This window comes from Pangasianodon hypophthalmus, chromosome 11, assembly GCF_027358585.1.
Source record: "Pangasianodon hypophthalmus isolate fPanHyp1 chromosome 11, fPanHyp1.pri, whole genome shotgun sequence".
Taxonomy (NCBI): Eukaryota; Metazoa; Chordata; class Actinopteri; order Siluriformes; family Pangasiidae; genus Pangasianodon; species Pangasianodon hypophthalmus.
In genome coordinates this window covers 14,555,731-14,573,316 of record NC_069720.1, presented here as the reverse complement: position 1 = coordinate 14,573,316, position 17,586 = coordinate 14,555,731, and the positions used below count along the sequence as shown (strand labels likewise).

Below are 17,586 nucleotides of genomic sequence, written 5' to 3'. Positions count from 1 at the left end.
GCTTAATATTTCAATGATAGATCATAAAATACCTCATTTCTGCAGTGACATTATTTTTTACACTGGAAAGACTCCCTGGCTGAAAAAGATGAGAGAACCCTTGCTCTAGAGATCTATACAGGTTTCTTGAACATTTCTGAACCTCTAAAACTCATTTAAAAGCTGCTATTACATTAAGATGATTTAATCTGGTTTGTTAGATGACGTACTATTGAAGCATTAGATAATCAGCCTGTTACTCCACTCCAGTTGCATGAGTAATAATCGCTGCATATGCTGCCTAGACTGAAACACTACAATTATTTTCATATGATTAAATATGTTCAGATAGATTTCCTCATAGTGTTGTACCTTCCAGTGAAGTTTATTTCCATTAAAACATATCATCCTCAACTTATCCAAGTTTTCTGAAGACATTTATCTGCTAGATAGAGAATTAGATCTAAACTTTACATGAAGGACAACCTCTAAACTCGCACTGGTTTTGACCACTGATACATCTACCTTGTTTATACTTTTAGAAAAAAGGTCAAATCTGGAACCCTAATGGGTTCCTTGGTCGTCCCTCTGGGGATTTTTAAAGGTTCTATGTAAATGCTACAACAGAGCATTTCCTATCAGGCTTGCAAACTAGAACGCTAAGGCTAAGAACCCTTAAATATCCAAACAACTCTTGAAGAACCATTTTTATAAGAGTGTAGGTTGGAATATATGCCTCTTTAGCTATTTCTCACTTCTTTTTCATTTCATCTATTACAAAAAAAAATTTAATTCAATTTCAAAGGTGACTGTACAGGTATATTTAAGTTTCCCAAAGTACAAATACACGCTCCCAAAGGTACAACATTGTACCTTATGTACCTTAATGAAATTCTTTTATAATTATGATCCTGTAGGTAAAGATACAAAAGACATACCTTGCAAGTGATGAGCATTTGTACCCAAAAACTGAGACTGCTTACTTTTTTACTTTGATCTTGTTACCGTGCTAATGACTTGTATTTCTTTGAGCAAGGTTTTGTTTCATTCACCATCATTTGCAATTTGAAATATGGAGGAGGAAGTGTGATTTTTTTCCTTCTTCTTCGGCAGTGCTTACCTTCAAATATGGCAAATATGTACATTTCAAATATTTTGATCGCGTGCAAAATAAGTCAGAATCTCACATCTGTACTGATAATTTGTGTGATTTACTGTTAAGTACCCAGGTATTGTGTTACTATGTTAATCTTATATGCATAACCATAACTAACATTCTGTACTGTAATGTCACTGAGACAGTGAAGTGTGTATGAGTGGCATTTCTGCCAGTTGTCTCTGAATTAAAATGTGTTCTTAATACCTTTACACATCATGGTCATCAACTTTGTAACATCTATAACTTTGATTTCTCTCAGAATCTGAGAATGTACTAGCTACTGCATGTAGGGTTCAGAACCAGTCCAGCTTTCATGCCACAGGCTCATATTTCACTAAAAAAAGGGATTAAGCAGGTGCTTGGAATATCTATACAGCAAAAAGTTTGAAATGTCACTGCTGTTGTTAAACATTCAAATTCAGCATTAAAGACTTTTATCTCTTTTACATTCCATATACAACTCCACCATATTCCCCCAGTTTTCTATATATTTACAACATATTTCTGAAAGTTCTTGTAAATGTCTATTTTGGGACTATGTCAGAGATATCCAAAATCCAGCAATAGAAATTCTGGGCCATAGATGCAGTAGAGGAATCAGATTTTGGGGCTTTGTCCATTAAGTCCTCAGAGTCTCAGGGGCTAATTATTCACATCAGAAAGAATTCAGCATTGTTACAGGAACTGTATATCTTGTCTGTGTTTTCTTCCTTAAACTGGATGAAATGTAAAAATACAACAAATAAATTAATAAGAACAAATGCATGTTATCCTGTCAATTTATTCCAACACCTGATTACTGTCATGACTTCAGCCATTCAGCCTGTGCTTTCAAATCAAGTGGCACACTGTTTTGCTTCTGGTTGGTATAATAGGAAAGACATTTTTAGTAATTAAGCAGCAGAATTGGTCAATCATTAACATGTGAGCATCATAATTATTGATAACAATGTTACTATGAGGCTACTGCACTGACAAGCAAGCAATATGCTATAAAAACATACATAGCTACAGTGATGCTGGATGTAGAACTAAACACCCTGGACAAAAAAAAATTACCCCCCAATTGTAGTGCCTTATTGTACAATTTCCATAGACTGTGCACCTAGATTAATATAATTTAGCAAAAACTGAATAAATGCACAATCACTAGCCACTTTATTAGGAACACCATATGAATATGGGGTAGGATTCTCTTTTGCTCTCAGAACAGCCTCAAATCTTGGAAAAAAAAAAAATCATGGCATGGATTGCACAAGGAGGGGCTCAGTGGCTTATTGAATCCCATCTCAGCCCTGTGTGCGCAGAGATTGCATGCTCTCCCTGTGCTTCGGGGGTTTCCTCTGGGTACTCTGGTTTCCTCCCCCAGTCCAAAGACATGCGGTGTAGGCTGACTGTCGGTAGTATGTGAATGGGTGTGTGAGTGTGTGTGTGATTGTGACCTGCGATGGATTGGCACCCTGTCCAGGGTGTCCAACGCCTTGTGTCCCAAGTTCCCTGGGATAGGCTCCAAGCTCCTCTGCGACCCTGTGTACTGTAAGCAGAACAGAAAATGGATGAATGGATGGATTGCACAACACGATAGAAACATTCCTTTACAATTCTGGTCCATGTTGACATAACTGCATCACATAATTGCTTGAGATTTGTCAGCTGTACATTTATGCTCTGACTCACCCATTGTACCACATCCCAAAGATGCTCTATTGGAGTCAGATCTGGTGACTGAGGAGGTCAATGAATTCCATTGAACTCATTGTCATGTTTATGGAACCAGTTTGAGATGACTTGTGCTTTGAAAAATGGAACATTATTATGCTGAAAGTATTAAGCCATTATAAAATTATATACAATTTTATTTATAGTGCTTTTAACAATGAATATTGTCACACTGCAGGCTTACAGAAAACTGGATATAAATTTAGATTGTGTGTGTGTGCGTGTGTGCGCGTGTGTGTTTATTCATTCATCTTCATTGACTGCTTTATCCTGATCAGGGCCGCTGTAGATCAGGAGCCAATCAATCATGGTAGCACTGGGTGCAATAATAATAATAATAATAATAATAATAATAATAATAATAATAATAATAATATTGTTGTTGTTGTGGTGGTGGTGAAGAAGAAGAAGAAGAAACTCTTTATAAATAATAATAATAATAATAATAGTTGTTGTTGTTGTTGTTGTTGTGAAGAAGAAGAAGAAGATGAAGAAGATGAAGAAGAAGAAGAATCTCTTTATAAATAATAATAATAATAATAATAATAATAATAATAATAATAGTTGTTGTTGTTGTTGTTGTTGTTGTTGTTGTTGTGAAGAAGAAGAAGAAGAAGAAGATGAAGAAGATGAAGAAGAAGAATCTCTTTATAAATAATAATAATAATAATAATAATAATAATAATAATAATAATAATAATAATGATACTTTAGAAAACGCTTTAGTGAAGAACTTGTCTGAGATAGTTTCAGTATGGGTTTTCAGGAGCTGTGCTATTGGCTGCTTTGATTGTTACTCAGTTAACTATGACGTAGCCTGTCTATTATGACGCAACAGTGTTTTCCTTTAGAACGTTATCACTTTAGTCATTTTTGGTCAAGCGTCTATTCTGTCGCTTTACTGCAGTGATTAATACAATTGTGCTTTCTGAGAAACGGATGGCTGATAAAAGTGAAGCGTGTGACCCATGGCCGACGGTGATATTGCCCTATGGCCTGAAGACGTTGCTGGAATGCCTGAGCAGGGCGCTGTTAATCGAGCGAGCGGAAAACATCCGCCGGTTCTTCGCTGATTACACGGCTGAGCTGCTCGTGTACAGAAACCGTGAGTTGTTTAACTGTTTGTTTTTCTCCTCTAGGCAGAACCTTCAGCACTTTACATGAACAGCAGCATTCGTACCGTCAGATTATGTTCAGATTGTAATGTTAGTGGGATTCGGATGGCTGGTGTGTGAAGAAAAGCTTTCTTTGTGGCTTTGTGGTAATTGCAGCATGTACGATCACAACATGTCACTGTCTTCAGTGAGAGTTAGCTAGTAGCTAGCTAGCAGCAGCTAGCAACACTGCTAATGTTGAGCTGATGTTGGAAAAGCCTCAGTCTGTACTGTAAGGCTGACTGGCTGACAGACAGCTGTGCTGACAGACAGCTGTGATACTTAACCCATAAACTACTAGTTATACTTCATAAGCCAAATATACTCCCTGGACACTTTATTAGGAACACCTGTACACCTATTCATTCATGCAGTTATCTAATCAGCCAGTCATGGGGTAGCAGTGCAATGCATAAACTCATGCTGGTACAGGTGATGTTCACATCAACCATCAGAATGGGGAAAGTGGTCTTCCCAGTCACCAGAATCCAATAGAACATCTCTGGGATGTGGTAAAACGGGAGATTCACAGCATGAAAGTGCACCTAAAAAATCTGCAGGAATTGCATGAAGCAGTCATGTCAACATGGACCAGAATCTCAAATGAATATTTCCAACATCTTGTAGAATCCATGCCAGAAGAATTGAGGCTGGTTTGAGAGCAAAAGGATGCCCTACCCAGTATTAGTATAGTGTTATTAATAAAGCGCTCTGTGAGTGTATACTCTTAAAAACAGATAAATGTCCCCTTTCAAAGATGTGTGAGTAAAAGAAATATAGACATTTTTTCCTTAAATGGCCATCCTCTATTGTAATAAATAAAAACATACAATCATTTCTGTTGTATTTGACAATCAAAAAAAAAAGTAAGTTAACATGAACAATCTCCCTGGTTTTGATTCCTCAGAAAACCCATCACTGGACCTGAAAGAAGTCATGATTAGATTTCAAACTAGGAGAGGTGAGTTTCATGACAAGCCATATTTTAAAAATGTATTCCTGATTTTTTCATATTTTTTTAAAAAAATTGGTCTTCTTAAAACCAAAGTAGAGCTTAAACAGAATAAAACAGAAATTCATTTTTAAAAAATCAACTGGATTCTCAGAAGCAATCTTAAAAAGATCATCTAAAAAGAGGAAGTGTATGAAGAGTGAAGAAGCTAGCGATATAGGAAAGGAAAGTGAGAAGTCTTCCCCAAACCTCTTCTCAACCAGTCAAGGTGAGAGCTATGATAGTACTGTTCAAGATAAACAACATACAGTTCTTTAATTTATTTATACATCAAGAAGAGTTTCAAAATCATTTAAATATTGGATATTGGTGATATTATGGTTTCAATATTATAATGGTTGTGGACCACACATCAGTCTGGGCCTATATCTATGAACCTTCTCTGTTTGTGGAACAAAGAGAAACTGCTGAATTGCTCCAGATTTTCAGAGCATATTGCTGTATTATCAAACATCAGCATGGTTAAGGATATATCCTCTCCTATCACTGCAGTTAAACATCTATCTATGCTGCCATCACTACCAAAGAGAAGATCAGCAGCAGCTTCAAAAATCAGAACACTACAGGAAGCGCCACTGGACAAACGTACATTTCACAGACAGATAGCTTTATTGAACTTAGTGGTGTTTAATTATAGTGACTAGTAGCTGTAAATAGACAATCACAGACAAAATGCCATCAGTTACCAATAGCCAACACGTGACCAAGTAAAAGAAGTAACAGGCAGTACTAGTGCTCAATGATTGTTTTTCAGAAGATGCTTTACTGAGCAATGAAGAATCATCGAATGGTGTAGACAGAACTCACTCCAGTGAAGTCAGTCTCACACCGCCTGAATACGTTCCTGATGTCAAGCTCCTACAGGAAACACTACTGGGCGAAGGTAAATTACCAAGAAGGACAGCTTGATAAAATAAGTCTAATGGCTTAGTAATATAGTTTCTGTATATTAGTAAGAGAATAATTCGTTTCATTAAGCACATCTTCATAACACTATAGTATATACTGAATAAAACTTCAATTGCATTGTATAGATAAGTTGCAGAGCAATATTTGGTTACGGATCATGTTCTATCATGCCAAGAGCACAATCAGAATTGTCACTTTCTGAATCCCAAATATTCCCCTACTGCTAATATACACCCACAGTCCACTTTATGAGGGACACCTGTACAATCAGCCAATCATGTGGCAGCAGCACAATTCATAAAATCATGCAGATACAGGTCAAGATCTCCAGTAAATGTTCACATCAAACATCAGAATGAGCAAAAAATGTGATCTCTGTGACTTTAACCGTGGCATGGTCTTTGGTGCCATGGGCTGGTTTGAGTATTTCAGAAACTGCTGATCTCCTGGGAATTTCACACACAACAGTCTCTAGAGTTTACACAGAATGGTGCGAAAAACAAAAAACATCCTGTGAGTGGAGGGTCTGCAGGCTGAAACACCTTGTTGTTGATGAGAGATCAGAGGAGAATAACCAGATTGGTCTGAGCTGACAGGAAGTCTATAGTAACTCATCTTTCTCCAGACAAGTATCTTGCCAATGAACAAACTTCAAAGAGAGGATTTACTGCAAGATGCTCAAGCTCAGAAACTCAGTCTGAAGTGCAATCTGACCAAGCGCCATCTCCAAAGAGTTCTTCTGAGGAGATTGAGACTGAAACAAGAACAACGTTGCCTTCAAAGAGACTGTCACCATCATCATCACCATCACCATCTTATCCAAGTAAGTGAAAGCTTTTCAGCATAAATGTATCCAACTGGGCAAATACACTGATGTTGAGAACATGCACTGGTTGAGTAAGAGTTATTTTCTAAGCTGCATTCCTTTCTGTATGCAGGAAGCCCTTCCTCTGTAGAGTTTCTCTCAGATGATTACAGAAAAGGTATGGGTGCTGTTGCCACAAGATGAAGATGTTTCAGTAGTTTGGCTCATTGGCAATAATTTTGCCCATTTACCATTTGTGCATTTATTATAGCAAAAGCACTGTACATGGAAAAGGAAATGAGGCAGCTGTCACAACATTCAAGCAGAATGTCTTCTAAGGCTCCGGAGAAGATTCTTCCTCCCCTGAATAAGATTTCAGCAATGTCCTCTGCACCTGGAAAGCCATGCCGTTTGCTACCCAAAAGACAGACGGCAGCAAAGGAATCATTTCTAGGAAGGGCAGAAAATGTAACTGTAACAAAATCAGGAAAGTCAAAGGAAGACGCAAAATTGCCTCCAATACCATCATCACACAGAGGAAGGCCAGACAGTCACGATCTGAGAAAACCAGGACCACTGAGGTCAACGGAGAAAATAACATTTCTTCCTCAAATAGGTAATACACAATTTTAAATATACACAGTCAATAAGCCATGTAATGTCAGATGTTTTACATCATTTATATATATGAGATTCACTGTTTCTTCCTTTGGATTTTTAGGTACTAAATCACAGAGACCAGGACCAATCCAGGCTATCAGAGTCAGCTCAACACCTTCAGAGGAGGAAGAAGACACCGAAAACGAAATCTGGACATTATACCATCTTCCACACAGGAGGGAAGAGGGAATATTATCTACCACAGTCCTCTCGCAGCCACAGTACCGAAACGGGGCGACAATCCAGACCATCAGACCTGGCTATGTTGTAGTCGCGGCATGTCCGACCGCCAGATCACCTGATCAGAAGTTTATCCACGGCCGCCGTTACCGAGTCAGTACTCTCGGTTCTGGGCAGAGGCTTACTGGAGTTGACCACGATTATATGGTGATCAGACCGCCTCCTTATCAATGTAACAATATTTAGCCCTGAGCCAAAGATATAAATACAGTGGATATAAAAAGTCTACACACTTCTCTTAAATTGGTAGGTTTTTATGAACTAAAACTATGAAACTAGGATAAATCATGTCAGATCTTTCCCCACCATTAATGTGAAATTGCAAAGTATACAAAATAAAGTGAAAAACAATCAGAAACCTTTTTAGGGAAAAAAGGAAAATAAAAAACTTACAATAACCTAATTGTGTAAGTGTGCACGTCCCTAAACTAATAATTTTTTGAAGCATCTTTTGATTTTATTACACACTGAGTCTTTTTGAGTAAGAGTCCATCAGCATGGCACATCTTGACTTGGCAATATTTTCCCACTCTTTCTCGCAAGCACATTCTAGAACCGTCATATTATGAGGGCATCTCCTGTGCACAGCCCACTTCAGGTCACTCCACAGATTCTTAGTTGGATTCAGGGCTGGGCTCTGGCTAGACCATTCAGAAACATTGATCTACTTTTAGATAAGCCATTCCTGTGTTGATTTGGATGTATGCCTTGGGTCACTGTCATACTGAAAGGTAAAATTCCTTTTCATCTTCATCTTACTAGCAGACGCCTAAATGTTTTCTACTAAAATTGACTGGTATTTGTAGCAATTAATGATTCCCTCCACCTTGATAAAAGCCCCAGTTCTGGCTGAAGAAAAGCAGTCATAAAGCACCTTGAGTATGGTGTTCTTTCAGTGATGTAATTTTTTTTCACCTTTTAGAATTATGAATTATTGTAATTGTGTCTCATCAGACCATAACACATTTTGCTGCATGGTGTGGGGTGATTTAGTTGGGCTTGGATGTTTTTTTGTGAGAAAGGGCTTCCAACAAGCCACGCTACCCCATAGCCCAGACATGTGAAGAATATGAGAGATTGTTGTCACATGCAGAGAGTAATCAGTACTTGTCAGATATTCCTGCAGCTCCTTTAATGTTGCCGTTGGTCTCTTGGCAGCCTCCCTGGTAAGTTTTTGTCTGGTCCTATAAATTTTGGAGGGACGTCCTGTTGTTGCTAATGTCACTGCAGTGCTCCATTTTCTCAACATGTTGATGATGGCCTTCATGGTGTTCCGTGGTACATCTAATGTTTTGGAAATTCTTTTATACCCCTCTCTTAATTGATACCTTTCAACAAGAAAGATACTGTACAGGCTTTGTAAGCTCTTTGCGGACCATGGCTTCAGGAGTCAGGTGAAACCAAGAATGTCAGCCAAGAAGTCAAGAAAATCCTACAGAAACAGCTGGTCTTTATTTTTACAGGGGTGTTTAGACTTTGTATATCCATTGTAGCAATATTAAATCAAATCATATTTTATTGGTCACACACAACCATACACAGTACAAAGTGTAGTGAAATGCTTTTTAATGACTGTCTGTGACATAAAAATTAAATTTACATAAACCAGAATTTACTTGTATGAAATTAGAAAACTAAAAATATAAGGGATATGAAAGATAGATGGCAGCAACAGTATGGATTATATTTGGAATAAAGTGCAGATATGTGCAGTTGTATGTGCAATACAATGCGCTGCAACATCAGGCTGAGGTAGTTGCAGTGAAATTGCTAACATAAATAATAAATAAATATTTATAAATATGGGGTAATACGAGTATATTGACAGGAATGTAGGGGGGTGTGGGTGTTGTGCAAGCAAAAAATATGTGCAAAGAACATGGATTTTGGAGATATTTATCTTACAGTGCAAGAATAATAAATACTTTAGTATTTTCCCTGTTGTGTATGGCACATGGTTCTGCTCATGTATTTAGCCCATTGTCCTGATAATTGGAGAATTTTCTAATATCAGCACATCTTATTGAATTTATCTCCGAGTTAATACAAGGATGAAGTTTTTTTTATCCATCAAAGTCACTCTGAAACCATCTGATGTGCCCTGATAGGTAGATGGCTGTGCTTTAATTTTATTCCACTTGGGTCTGCCTAGGTGTTTCTTCAGAATCTAAGCTGCACACATTTGTATCTTGTAGTAGAGCAGAAGCAAGGCCAACCTGTGTGCTGATCTCTGTTGAAAGCATTTCTCTAATCGGTCCCTCTCACTCCCCACTCAGGTATTTATACTAAGTTTTCTTTGTAACTATGCTACACCCATTTGGTATTGTATCTTGTCCAGGTCCCTTGTGTAGAAGAGGCTGCGTAAGTGTGGGTCTTTCAGATCACTTTCTATTCCATTCATAGAAACATAATCAGGAATGTCATTATGCACTGAGCACTTACACCAGTATTACCTGTCATACAGGATAGCACAATAGTCACTACTCTGAACACTTCTATGAGTGCTAGTTATGGTGATAAGGCTTTACTCAGCATACACCATTCCAGTCCATGGTCCACACTGTTACAGTGGTTTTCTGTTGTCCTCATTGTATCAGGTCTACAGCTTGTACACCATTTATTTATCGTCTTGTACTCTGATGTCCATTGTGCACTGCAACTTCCTAATTTTGCACTACATGTTGTCAAGTGAGTCACTGTTGTCACTTTCTGTAATGTTGCACTATTTTATACTATATATACTTGTATATGGCTAGTATGATAATAAAGCTCTCTACTCTAATCACTAAAGTTTCTGTTAAACTTTTTTTAATACATTTGATTTGTTATTGTGTATAGGTGATTCATTTCGCAGATGAGGATTTCATGAAACTTTTTTTTTTTTTAAATAGGTACATTGAACAAACCTGATTGACCCACACTCTACCATGATCCATAGGAATTGTTTGGGGGCTTAAAATCTATTTAACTTGTCAAGTAGCAGTGCAGTCAGCCACTTTTAATGCCATCTTGTTTGACACTCTACAAGCTACCTTGGTGTACTAATCAACGATTACACAAATATATTGATTGCCATCCATTGCCATCCATCCCTTTGAATGATTGGTTCAAATCCAAAGATCAAATGGAAATTATTTTTTAAAAAATGATACCTTGAAAACCAACTTAAATTAATTAAACTTCTGCTTAAAGATCACTCTGCTGAGCTGGCATTGTGTGGACTGTAAAATCTATTGTACCCTGTACTGTGAAATCTATTGTCCAAATAAAAAAATTTACCAATTAAAACACCCTAATAGCTGTATGGAAAATGTTCAAGGAAAACTGCATGCTGCACTACACACACCAGACAAAGTGCAATATAGCTGACAGTAGAACTTTTTTACTAGGTAGACTAATTAGCATAGACAACAGGCAATCTTTTCAGAATCAGGAAGATACATCTATGTGGAAACACTGAAGAAACCAAGCAAAATAAAGTGCATGGCAAAGCCGTCATTACTCTTCTGTGAGGTTTAACACATCACCTCACAGTTAAACATATTGAGAGAAATTAAAGACACTAACCAGACAGCTTCATATCTCATAGCTGAGACATTCACCAGTGACTTTGGTCAAGGGCGCAAACACAAAACAGAAGAAAGAGGACTGAAATTTATGCTTGTTTATTTTCCCTTTGTCTGTATTAATGTACTTAAGTAGTTTGCATATGTTATTATGTTAGCTACCACTCTTTAGCTGTCAATTAGGTTTCCAGGCATCCACAACATGAGACTGGGCAGCACACTGGAGCTTCCACTTGCCCGGTGGACTAACTATAAATTTATAATTTGTCCACCTCTGCCATGTGTTGCTTAATAGAATCTTTACAAATTTTAGTGTTAATATATTAATATAATATGAAAATGAGAAATATGGAACTTGAAATGCTATCTTCATCCCAAAAGAAAGGGTCTTCTAATGAATCAGTGAAAAAGCACTTATCTCACAGATGATTACCTATATCTTCTTTTGTGACTGAAAATGTAGAATTTCTATAAATAATACATTTTTCAATGTAAGGTTCGCTAAACAAACCTATTTATCTCATCATCTTCCTCAACAACTCAGTATCTTTGCAGTCACCTCCTTACAGAAAGAGAGAGTGAGAGGGAGAGATCAGCAAGAGGGTTGGATTATGACTGAAACAAGATCAACTTTGCCATTTAAGGGACTAGATTTCCTGTTATCAGCATCACCACCAACTAAGTGAAAGCTTTAAGCATGAAGTGGACAAACGTCCTGATGTTGCAAACACAAACTGTTTGAATAATAGTTTTGTTTTTTAAAGTTGATTTGCTTAATAGGTTCAGGAAACACATTCAAGTGCATCAAGATTTTTATCTGCAGCTTCCAGACTCCAGAGGAGATGATGTCTTTTCCTACCACTGAGAAAAACTTTTCATTAATGTCAACCTCTACATATCAAGAGCAGACCAGTAGCCAAAAAACAGTTGGCTGAGACAATGGTGAAGAAATCATATACAGTCTAACTGTGAGAAAATAAGAAATGAGAAATTGTCATCAGTTCTCTATGATTATAATGCATCATTTTTTTTTTTGTATTAAGTTAAAAATAGAAAATAGAGTTCCTGGAGAATAATTTTTACAACATTTTTATTTAACCCTTAACTTAACACACAGTTAAGCTTAATCCAAAATAGCTTTTTATTCACCCTATATACGCACTACATAGTAAAAACTGGTTTTTAATATGTTTTGTTGAATCTATGCAGTGTCATAGCTTAGAAGGCCATTTAAGATTCAGCCACATAAAAACCATTTACTCCTGTACAGCGGACATCCGTACACAAGATGGAGGTATGTACCTATAACTTACAGCAGCATTGGGAGAGATAAAGCAGCAAGGAGTAACTCTTCTACAGCATTGCTTTTCCCCGTCTATATTATGACAGGTATTTTTGCATTAATATTTTTTCATGTCACTGTTTCAGCAACTGACTCAAATGTAAATCTCTGCTGTATAGCCCTGAGTTACAGCACAGTAAAGAATTCAGCTGTGTGTCTCACTGTATCCTAGAGCTGACAAAATGAATTTCACTGCTCACTGAAGTTCACTTTTTTCATATTTAAGCATCTCCTGAGTCTCAAATGATTTTTTTATTGGACAAATAGTGCACAACTTAGACACACCATTATGCCATACCCTAGGCAGTGAATATATTTATAAACTGAAAAGAACACCTTGGGGTTTGTGTGTTGAATAGGGCTTAACAAAATAAAATACTCCTAAGTGAATAGGACAAGAATATTCTACTAATATTCAGCCAGTAAAATTAAGACAATAAACCATTACTGTAGGTTAATAATTAAAATGAACCTGAAAGAATTAAGTTGCCACACAATTTCAACCTTCTATGGTTTTTACAAAATGGAAATCTTCCCAAGCAGAATAATATTACAAATGCATTCAAATAATGTCATTATTTTTCACAATGTTGTTTCTAAAATGTACATGCATGTTAATGTTCTACATCTCTCAGGGGAAAAAATACGCTTTGAGCCTCTATCTAAAAACCATTAGAAGTACAAATCCATTAGAAGGCTCCATTTCCTGCACAAGAGCAGCTGAATTTGCTGGATGACCCTGAGTGCTGTGGCTCTGGTGAAAACAGAACCTCTACAGTCTTACTGGATAGTGATGATGAGATTTGCCTAAAGCTGTTTTCCTCTCCACATACCATCGTACTTGGCAATAAGTTCTTCCCAGACTATCTCTTTACTTAAAGTAACATCATCCTGCTTAGTGATAATAGTGAGGGGAACACTGAGGATATGTTGGCTGTTTCGAATCATGATCAAAGGCTTAAAATGTATAATAATTCTCAGTCACTGAATAATATACAGGGGGGAAAAACTATTGGGATTTGTTGCATAAGGGAGGATTACATTTCCTAACTGTGCCTTAAATTTAATATTGAAAGAAAATCCCATTAGATATTGGAATCATAATGCACTGTTTTTTATTCCCTCTCTATTTCAGGGAACAAGCTACACTTCTCACATCTCAGCATCCCAATGACTACAGCCAGCATAAATCAGGATCATCTGACCTGTGAGGTAAAGGGATCAGTTTATGGAAGCCACATATTTAAATATGGTAACTGCCAATCAAATTTTAGGGCCAATCATTAGCTTTGTTTTTTTTTTTTTTTCTGAATGAGACCCTCAATATGCTGTTAATTATGATATTAGTGATGATGGCATTGAGGAAGATGAGGTTTAGCCTAAAGAAACACACAGTGGAGAACCTCCTTTACAGCAGAAATAAGTATTGAGGCACAATCAGAATGTCAAGGATTTTATCATAGCCATGTTGATAATGAAATTACATTCACTCTTTAGTGTTTTACACTTTCCAGGAAACTTGCAACAGCTTATTAGCTTATTAAACCTGTGTGAAAAATACTAAACTCTGCAACACATAAGATATGTGACAAGAGAATCAACCACTGAGATTTTTACTGACAGCATAATTCTACCTTGAATTTAAGGAATTTAAGGAAAATGTCAAGTCTGTCTAAAGATTTTAACCTCAGGTCCACCAGCTTTGAGAGTCAGGAAGGGATGAGAGCAGATCAGGAAACTTTGAAGAAGATCTGCCCCAAGTTCCTTCTACTTCTTTTGGTCAACACAACAATGCAGTGTCAAATTTAGCCAGGTCCAAAGTTGTTTCCATCCTGCATAAAATGTTCTACTGAGAGGGGAAAAAACCCTCCAAAGGGTATGTAATAATGAGTAAAGCAATATTAAAAATCATGCATTCAAAGGAAATAAAAATTCAGTTAGAATTTCACCGAGTTAGCTCAGAGCTAGAGCACCATCTGCTGGACAAATTTACACCTGCAATATTTTCATTTTTGCATCATCATGGAGCAACCAACAAATATGTCTGTTCTCGTATCTTTCCATAGCAGAAAGGAGAAACTCTTCTTGCAGAGATCCATTAGTGCAGATGATCTGAGTTCTGAGTTCAACCGGGTGAGAAACATGCTGTAAGGCAGACACGGTAAAAAAAGGATGAGGAGCAAAATGAGCAAGAAGAAGTGGCCTGTTGAAGCTGACGGCCAAGAGTTTCAACTTCATGCTCTCATCTTCACACCCAAAGTGATAATGATGATCCTGAAGCTTCTTTTTCAAGAAAGAGCACCCATAAATCTGTTTAACACTCCTCCAGCTAATGATGATGGCAGTCCTTAGCTACAAATAGATTTTCAGGTTTTTTTATTCTCTTTTTTCCTGTATCTCTATATCCATGAGTAGGTTTTAAATCCTGTCTTACTGTTGATCGGACTCTTAAGCAAGGCCAAGTGCTCCAAGGCCACCCAAAAGGCTAACCATGTGCTCTGACCCTGAACTTCCTTTCATGTGTGTCACAGGCAGAGTTGGGATGAGAGATGAGAATAATTCCTATGTAGTATTACAATAAATAAAAATACCGCTCTTATATACTGCATTAGATACATCTATTCATCTTTTTCTAACAGTTGGTATAAACATCTATTTGGTTGTCTAAATAAGCTTATAAAGTTTTATATCTGTTAGTCTGAACTGTATTTCGCAATCTTCCCTCATTCAGCATTATCCAGGTCTAACAATCTGATTTGAACAGTGTAGCTCACAGGCTCAATGATATTGCACACAGAACCTATTGAGTGTTCATTTCTGAGAATTCATTTCTTCACCTTGTACACAATACACCACTTTGAGGGTGATGAAAAGAGGCTTATCATGGGATCTGGATATGATTGTTAAAAACTAGAATTATATGTCACCACCCTGTGGAGGCACCAACATGAGAACTCTGGTTAAGACATATTCACACACTGAATATGTTGTATGGTTCACACTTCTTACTTAAGTCATATAGGCATTGTTTAAAGTCAGTCTGTTTCCTTTGGGATGTCCATTCACAGGACGGAAAAAACAAGGGTAAGCCTTCATGCTGTCAAGGAAAACATCCGGTAATGGGGAAGTGGTTGGTTACCTGTTTGGGTGTGCGATACATATGTTGCTTGTTAATTATCACAATACATATATTTTATCTAAATAAATATGTTTTACCACAATGCTGATGAATGCTCAGTTCTGATTGGTCAGAAGTTGTTGATTAATTTTCTACAACAGCATGGCTCAGACAGCAGTGGAACTTTTCTAGTGGAAAAGTTCATATTAATACCCTAATAAATAATTATTATTTGAATTAATTGTAATACATTGTCCTTTATAGTATAGTAAACAACTTACACAGGCAATTGTATGGTGGACACTTCACATAAAAGGATTTTAAAAAACATGCGTAATTGCTGATATGATGAAGTGTTCTGTGAGGAGATGTTTATTTAGTATTTTTGGAAGGAGTTTTCAGTGTCAGCGTTTTGTACCAGTCCGAGGTAAAGCTGTTCTTTTTCAACATGGAAAGGTTTTCAGAATGGAAGGCTATGCAGTTTCTCTGTAAGAAGACAATCTGCATTTTTTTTTCTGTCTTATCAACTTCAAGAGAGAGAAAAAGATAAAGGCTGGTTAGGGAACGGTTGGAGATATAGTTAAAACCTAAGCAGTAACAGTGATAACTTGTTTAGCAGATGATCCACAACATTAACTAAACATAGAACTAAAAGCAAATAAAAAAAAGTCTCATTGTTTAATTAATAACAAATGTTATCATTGGGAAATACTGTGGTACCAGAGGAATAAAACACTTCAGGACCTGCTATTATAGGACAAGAATCATCTTCAGGGTGGTAAGAGTAACTACGCTTCATGCAGGTTGTATCACACCACCCCATTATTGATTATTTTCCTATAACAGCATGCAGTGTCATGTTTTATTCCTTACTTAGAAGATGGCAATATGTAAATGAGACTTCCTGCATTCCTATATCTCTTAATGATTTATTGTGTTCTGTGATCCTGATCAATCTCGGACGTCATTTTCAGGACATGGTAGTAGAAACTTGTTGGCTGCTACTGTAGTAGGAGTAGTGTATCAGACCACAGCATGCTGTTTGTCTGGATGTTTGTTAGTGGTGGACTGTTTCTCAACCCATTAATGACTGAGGTGTACCTGATTCACTTGTGTATCACCACCACAACTTCTAACATGCCAGTACTATGCTAGCATCACTGCTGAGCTGGGAAAGGTCCAACAGCACAATAGAGCAGACATAATACAGTAGTAGAATAATCACAGCATGGTATTTCGTCAGTATTGTGCATCCATGGTACATGTTCCTGTTTACCTACACTCGTCTGTGTTGTGTGAGTAGCTTGCAAAAGAGGGATTTATAAAAGCTCATGTAATTTCCTTCCTCCCACTCATCTAAATAGAGTCTTCATTCAATTGTTCTGCAGAAAAAAAAGTGAACAGGGTCCACAAATTCCCCTTTTTCATTGTTCTCTGTAGACCATTTCCTTTGGGAAATTCTCAGCCTTCGTGTAGAGAACAAAACACACTCTGCAGTAACAGAGAGAGAACTTCTAAAATTACGAAACGCCAAAAAAAAAAAAAAAATGAAGGGATTACAGATAGCATACAGCTAAGAAAACATATTGCGTGTTCCTTGGCTTCTTCTCAGTGCACTAAAATGTCAATTTCTAAGTGAAATAAACTTACATTTGCCTCAATTCCCAATGTTCTGGTTCTATAATTATTAAATTTACCTAAATGACAGAGAGTTGCTGCAAACGCTAGCTAACATAAATCTAAACCCCGAGCTCTGGAACGTTAACAAGTTTGCTAATCACTGAAACCTTAGAGTCGTGGGCGGGAAACAACTGGTTTCTAACCTCCTGTTCTTCTTTCTGATTGGTTGCGTGACCGCCCACTCGAACACTTTATTGGCTGAACTTGACATCAATCATCTGGTCTCCAAGAGCTTCGAGTTTG

At 37.1% G+C, this 17,586-nt stretch overlaps 1 protein-coding gene across 3 annotated transcripts; it reads left to right on the top strand.

The window, feature by feature from the left end:
- Nucleotides 1-3,690: 3,690 nt before the first annotated feature.
- Nucleotides 3,691-8,014, top strand: LOC113534236 (cyclin-dependent kinase 12). 3 transcript variants are annotated; one of them, XM_026926909.3, is made up of 8 exons: nucleotides 3,691-3,962; nucleotides 4,919-4,972; nucleotides 5,118-5,231; nucleotides 5,781-5,906; nucleotides 6,558-6,755; nucleotides 6,871-6,915; nucleotides 7,009-7,353; nucleotides 7,459-8,014. In XM_026926909.3, the coding sequence occupies exons 1-8, from the start codon at nucleotides 3,797-3,799 to the stop codon at nucleotides 7,821-7,823; spliced, it is 1,413 nt and encodes a 470-aa protein (XP_026782710.3). In that variant the 5' UTR covers nucleotides 3,691-3,796; the 3' UTR covers nucleotides 7,824-8,014. The 3 variants fall into 3 exon arrangements, with proteins under 3 accessions (XP_026782710.3, XP_026782703.3, XP_026782716.3); XM_026926902.3 differs by having other exon boundaries at nucleotides 5,778-5,906; XM_026926915.3 differs by lacking the exon at nucleotides 5,118-5,231 and having other exon boundaries at nucleotides 5,778-5,906.
- Nucleotides 8,015-17,586: the final 9,572 nt, after the last annotated feature.